Source organism: Apaloderma vittatum, unplaced genomic scaffold, assembly GCF_000703405.1.
Source record: "Apaloderma vittatum isolate BGI_N311 unplaced genomic scaffold, ASM70340v1 scaffold11326, whole genome shotgun sequence".
NCBI classification, from domain to species: domain Eukaryota; kingdom Metazoa; phylum Chordata; class Aves; order Trogoniformes; family Trogonidae; genus Apaloderma; species Apaloderma vittatum.
The window spans coordinates 2,106-8,592 of NW_009723391.1; the positions used below are offsets into that span (position 1 = coordinate 2,106).

Below are 6,487 nucleotides of genomic sequence, written 5' to 3' on the forward strand. Positions count from 1 at the left end.
CAGCCCTAAGGAAGGAAATCTGAGGCTGCTTTTTGGGCATCTTCAGGACTGAGTTAAAGGTGTTTGGGAGGAGGCAGCTGGGAACACTGCACTGTCTGATGTGGGTCACTAATTGTGTTTCTCTTGTGCATGCCATCTTTGACGCAAAGCCTCATTCCCATGAGTGCTCAATGTGATGTAATGAGAAACTAGCCAGAGTTAATCCATGCCAGAGAGCTTTGATGAAAGATACAGTGTCTAATTAATCTGTTTCAGCATCTGAATCATCAAGAACAAAACCCTTGAAAGAGGAGATGCCAGGGAAGAACAGCATCAGGGTGGGCTTTGTGCAGCTTCAAGCTTCAAGTCAATAAAGGTAAGATTTTCACACCTTGTTACCGAAAAGGCAATAGGTAAGGTCTCAAATTCACGACATCAAGTCTCTTGCATGATGCTTCATTGATTATATTTTGGAGTCCTTGAAAAACAAGGAAGAAAAAGAAATCTCATGAGTCAATACCTAAGATGAGAATTGAGAGATCTGTGCATTTGTCGGCAGCCCTTTAAACCTGGCACATTGTGCTTGCGTTTTTAATCCAATTGAGCCACCTCAACTACCAAAACAATTATCAGTGCAAAGCAAGCAGCGAGTAAAACGTAGTTCCTTTACATATATGTAAAAGGAATTTCTTTTTTTTCCCCACAATACAAGAAATTATATTGGAAGTACTGCGAATATGATCGTGGCACCCACAGCAAGACAGAGGATTTATACTAGTCTCCATAGCAACAGCCAACATTCGACAACTGTGCGTCTCTTATCGCTCTGTGCAATAGAAATACTTGCACTCATGTATGAGTGAAAGGTTTTTTTGTTGCCACCAGGCACAACTGGATATTGAACTCAGAAGTGAATGACAACCAAGAGATGCTACTTAATATTTTCCACTACAGTGCAATATTATTACACCCTTTTCTGTTTTTATCTATTGCAGTGCATTGTAGGGTTGTGTTATTGCTATATATGTGATCATTCCACCTATGAACAATGTTAGCGGTAACGGCTTGGATCAGATCATTTTTGGAGGTTGTGACTCAAGACTGTTCCAATCCTGATATGCAGAGATACTGAACCATTTCTGCAACTCTTGAAGTTCTTGATTTGTGTCCATCTCTAGTTGGAAGAGCAGCATTTCTGTACTAATCTCCAAAGGAAAAAAATGCCTGGTTACAGACATAATTCACTTGCACTCACCGTGAACTTCATAAGCCGTGTAGATTTTGAATCCTCTGCACATAGTGAAGATTTCTGGTCCGTAAGACTGAGGTCATGAATAGGTCTATTATGGACGTCTGTAATCTCTTTTTTAGGTTGTCGTTGACCTGGCCAGTGCAAACATCAAACAACATCATTCAGCAACAAAAGGTTAGAATGCTGAATGCTGAGATAATATTTATACGACTCTGCTAACTGTGGGCTGAACTCATGCCAATAAAGTGCTTTTTTCTTTTGAAAAAGTTTTAAAAGCTTGAAATCTTGGACACTTTGAAGACTGAGCTAGATAGAGTGCTGGGCCATCTTACCTAGCCTGTGCTTTTCCCAAGAAAGGTTGGACCAGATGATCCTTGAGCTCCCTTCCAACCTGGGATTCTATGTTTCTCCCTTTTTAAAGGTTTCACATTATTTAAATGTAAGAGGACATTGAAACTGATACAAGTTTGTAATGAATGGCATGATCTAAACGGCTTTTAAAGAACTGTTGGTTTAAAATCTTTTGAAAATCGCAGTGTGTCTGACACCAGTTGACTGTGCATTACAACTTTACAAGTAACTACTCGTTTTTAATCTTACCTTGCTCTCTTCAGCCAGTCTGTTCAGTGCATTAAGGTTGGGAATCTCCTTTCTGTTCATTAAGGAAATGAAGCAAGCTCCTTCTGACTTCACTTTGCTTACAACAAAGCCCTGTAAAATAAAGATATTGATAACTCAGGATTTTATTAATTAAGATTGGAATTAAGTCTATATTAAAAAGGTAATAAATGTACATAGTTCGTACCACAAAACTTGACCTCAAAATGTTAAGAATAAAGAAGCAAGTCCTGTCTTTTGGTCAGCTTTACAGGAGTGAGTCTTCTTCTGCATTTTCTGGAGAAGCATATTCCTTGCCACTCACCATACTGGAGTTTCAAACAGTTTTCCATGACCCATGAATTCTCTTCCTCAAGAGCTGCCGCGCGCTGGTCCCAATTGATGGTCAAGATTTGGTTGCCTACAACAGTGGTGGTTTTCTTGTTTGCTTTCAAATTCTGCAGCTGGAAAACAAAATTAAACATCACATTTAGACCTTCAAGTTAATCAATTACATCCTGCAATCTTTAGAAAATCACTGCTGTAATACAATATATGCTGGCCCACACGGTGCCCTTTGGGTGACTACAGCATTTCGAAAATGACACAGAATTACGGTTATCGTGTTTTAGAGTAGCTGTAAGAATTCTTTTAATAGATTCAATGAATAATTTCTGTATCTTACAACTGTCACCTAGTGGCATTAGAGTTTTATGGTTGAAAGAAGTTTTGGCTTCATTTCCTCCAAAGGGATGGGAAAAGAACAAGGAAAACTCAAGAAACAGGAAATATAGAAACAGCAGCAATGTATGTTTAACTTCGTCTTTATACTCACTTCATCTTTATACTCACCAGAAAGAGTCCAGGAAGAACAGTAGTTACAATCTGAAATGAAAATTGAGAATAGAAGTGTCACTGCAGGTCTGGCTGAGAAATATTTTCATGAGAATCCTGGTGCCTTTTTCCTCATCTGGTTTTTAAGTGTATTCCTTGGATCCTGCTTTCCTTTCACACTGGAGTCACTGTAGTCACCTGGAGTGAGTCATCCTTGCTTTAACCTAGAATAATGCAGACTGGACACATAGTAGGTTGCCCTTCCAAGAGCTGAATCTGAAGGTGCTTCTGAGACACTTATAGTCGCATGCAGATATTTGAAAAGAATGAGGAGAAGGATTTTAAGGAAGTGATTGATCCCCTGGTGCCCCGCTGCAGTTTTGCAAAAGCACTGACAGCAATGCATATGGATTAGGCTTCCTGTAGACTGAGTAATGTACGGTTAAAAAACATCCTTCACTTGTCATCTGGTTAGGTTCCTAAGGTGTGCGTTGCTCACTTTGCAGGAGAAAAGTCTCCCCAGAGAATAGCTTTTTTGTGTGTGTGTGTTAGAGACAGGCATGGGCAGTTCTAAGAGACAAACGCAATGGTTCTGAATCAGAGGTGTAGTTTCTGAAGAAACAAAAGCGTGTATAGTCACAGTGAACTTCATCTTGCCTGCAGAGCTTATGCTAGTGCAGGTAGAATGAACGATGAGAACCGTCCACCCTATATTTGTTTTCAGAGTTAAGTGCGGAAGGGTTGAGCATCAAAATGACAAAATGTTTGTGATTGTATCCCTGTCTGCATGTCACTGACAAGTATTTCCTGATGTAACTGCTTCAAATGTGGGGACCGTGCTTCTGCAAATTTTGACCTGCCTGAGTCTGATAATTATCAGATAATAATCTATTTGCACTGAAAAATTAAATGTGTTTTATAGTAACTTTCTGAGATGAACTAACTGCTTTTCAAACCTAAAAGCAGAGGTATCCTAGGGTTTAAAAAACCAGAAAAGCCTGGCAGTCGACGAAATAAACATGAGCTTTTGTACCTTCCCCAATGCACTGTGTGTTACCATGTAACCACAGGGCCCACCAAATTATATGGCCCAAAAAATACTGCCACAGACCCTGTGCAGGTCCAAGCCCTGCTGCCTCGGGAGCATCAGCATCTGGGAGAGATGTGGGCTCACGGTCTTCAAGGGCTCAAAGGCCCCAAGGCAGAGATAGTCCCAGAGGGAGACCTTTCCTAGGAGGATGCGATGGGATAAGTGAAGAGGGCTGTGCTTGCTTTATCTCGGGGAAAATGCAGAGTAAGTTTGGAAGAGGAGATTCTCTCCAGAAAACCCAGGGGAGTCGGACTGGAACTTTGTGTAAATACTATGTTTGCTTTTCTTTGGAGGTGCTAAAATACTTTTGGGTGCAGTTGTCTTTGATTTTTATGTCAGTCACTGATAAAGACCCCAGAAACAGTTTCCTGACCCGAGCAGGCTGCTGCACCCCGTATTTAGAGAAAGCCTTGACTGTTCCTGCGGGGGTGAAGTGTCTCTCAGAGAAATTCCTTTCGACGTGCAGGGCAAGGGCACCTGAGCAAGGAGACAAGGTGAGGATGGGGCGTTCTCCAGCCAGAGTGAGCTCCTGAAGTGATCCTTTCAGATGAAGAAACTAGTCCCAGCCATTCTGCCTTGCTTTTGGCCTACCTAGAGCCTACCGTATAGAATTTTGAATTTGTGAGTGCACTGTTAATGTCTTTTTACTTCCCGTGTTCAACTTCTATCAAACATGGGTAATGAATGTGTATTCAACTCCAAACTGCATTTAGTGCACTGACTAGTTGCATTATTTGCAGCTTGATTTCATCAGAGCAATAGTGTGCCTGTCTCTGTAACCGGCCATATTGCACCGCAATGGTTGTTTTTAAAATAAACCATTGTGATACAAAATATGTTGACAAGAAACTAAAATAAAATAACTCAGATGAGCTTCTTTCCATAAGTCTCGACTTTCCACCATATTGTCTTCAATATAGTTACTGCAGTAGGTGTAGCACCATTTGCTTTTAGTAGGGATGAGTAATTTTTTAAGGCAGCGTGTGAAATCTGCCTGGGAAATGGTAGAGGATGAGGTTTGAATGCCAGAACTGGGATTCTGAAAGAACACTAGTTCAGCAATGTGTCTTTGGAACTGCATGCACTAGTTTAATTGATTCGTAAAAACTCACATAGGCCAACTGAGACACAACAGCTTCCTCACAGAGCAGAAGAGACAGATAAATGATTGAAAGAATGATCAAGAGATTATCAGGGAGAAAAATCTTGTTTGTGGGTGCTCAATTCTATGAATTTTCTTCCTCAAAATTTCATTTGGATTGACAGTAATAGACGGGAAGCCCGTTAATCTCAACTTCTGAACATGTGACACCTTCGTTTAAGAAGTTTGATCCTGAAAGAAAAGGAAATACTGATTAGACGTGGACTGAGAAAAGAAGAAAATAAATCCAGGTGAACTGGTTCCAGCTTAATGTTGGAAAGGTACCAGGAAATGTCACTTGAACACTGCGTTGTGTCTTTCCAACCTTGCGCTACGAGCGCCAGTTAATGCAATCTTAGACACATCTAAGCTGCGAGTTGGGTTTTGAATCTCACAATTGTGCTGTGGCAGGACCTGTGGTAGCTGGGTATTGTATATGCATGGAGTTGCCTAAAAACACCGAGACTCGTGTCAAGAGCTTGAGCCCAAAGCTCTCGCTGATCAAGCCTGGGCTCCTGTTACCTGCAGAGTCCGGCCTGAGTTTTTCCTTATGTGCATATTCACTGATTTATAGAAAACCACCACAGAAACCCACTGGATTTCAATAATTAACTTGCTCGTCTTCACTTAAATGTGCTTCATCCTTACTTGTAACCTTGTTCATCTTTATTTTGGTACACAAAACACTGTTTCTAGTGTACTCACCAGCAACTGGGTAAGCAAAGTAGGCGGGAACTCCTCTGCACAGATTTTCAATGCGTCTTCCGTACGGGCGCAAGTTGTGGAGTCTGTTTTCTGAGATCAGGAAGCGATTCTCTCTGGGTGGAAGTTCATGAGGATCACGTTCCTAAGCATCAAAGGCACAAATCCAGAAACAGCATTTAGGCAAATCAAAGAGGGATTTTGGAATCTGTAGGCTCATCTTTGATAATGGAGAAGAGGTTGTTCAATTGCGATGCAACTTTCGAAAGACAGAGCTCTTAGAGTGACTCAGCCCTGCTGCAAAACTTGTCTTCAGTTCGTGGAGCCTTTTTTCCTCTTTATGCATAGGGAACAAGCTTTTAATGGGGAATTGATTTAGTTTTCTCCCCACCTTTCAGTCACCATCCTACCTTGTGTCCTGGACGTGGTGCAGGAAACTGTTTGTGAAGCAAAAAGCTCCTGTCCATTTTAGAAATGATGCAGGTGTGTTTTGGAAGTACCTTGGTTGCAACGTAGCCCTGTTAACATCAAAAAAAGCTTTTTGTTGCAAATAATATACAGTGAAAGGTAAGTGAATTGCTAGAGAGAAGCACTGGTTAAGAAAAAAAGCCTTTATACACTATAAATAATCACAGGGAAAGAAAATAGGCTTTTTGACTTATATTGTCTAGGTAAATCTGCTGTGGATGCTGACAAGGGACTTGTAAAAGGTGAAGTAAATTGCTTTCTCCCATAATCCCCGTGTGTTGCCTGATCTTGTTGAGAGGCGCCCCTGCCCGTGACAGGGAGGTTGGATTAAATGATCTCTAAGGTCCCTTCCAGCCCAGGCCAGTCTAGGATTCTATGATAATGCCATGGGTATGAGAAGTCATACTGCTTAAGTCAGGTCAAG

General features: G+C 41.2%; 1 protein-coding gene across 1 annotated transcript in view; it reads right to left on the bottom strand.

Moving 5' to 3' along the window:
• Positions 1–378: 378 nt before the first annotated feature.
• The window catches only part of LOC104275977, a gene marked incomplete at its 3' end in the record, with an annotated part of 8,447 nt that continues 2,338 nt past the window's right edge, over positions 379–6,487 (bottom strand). The window contains exons 4-10 of the mRNA XM_009872102.1: positions 6,006–6,113; positions 5,599–5,740; positions 4,126–4,229; positions 2,681–2,713; positions 1,832–1,942; positions 1,235–1,301; positions 379–457 (exon numbers count right to left, since the gene is read on the bottom strand). Coding sequence (XP_009870404.1) covers positions 379–457; positions 1,235–1,301; positions 1,832–1,942; positions 2,681–2,713; positions 4,126–4,229; positions 5,599–5,740; positions 6,006–6,113 — 644 coding nt within the window. The remainder of the gene's footprint in view (positions 458–1,234; positions 1,302–1,831; positions 1,943–2,680; positions 2,714–4,125; positions 4,230–5,598; positions 5,741–6,005; positions 6,114–6,487) is intronic.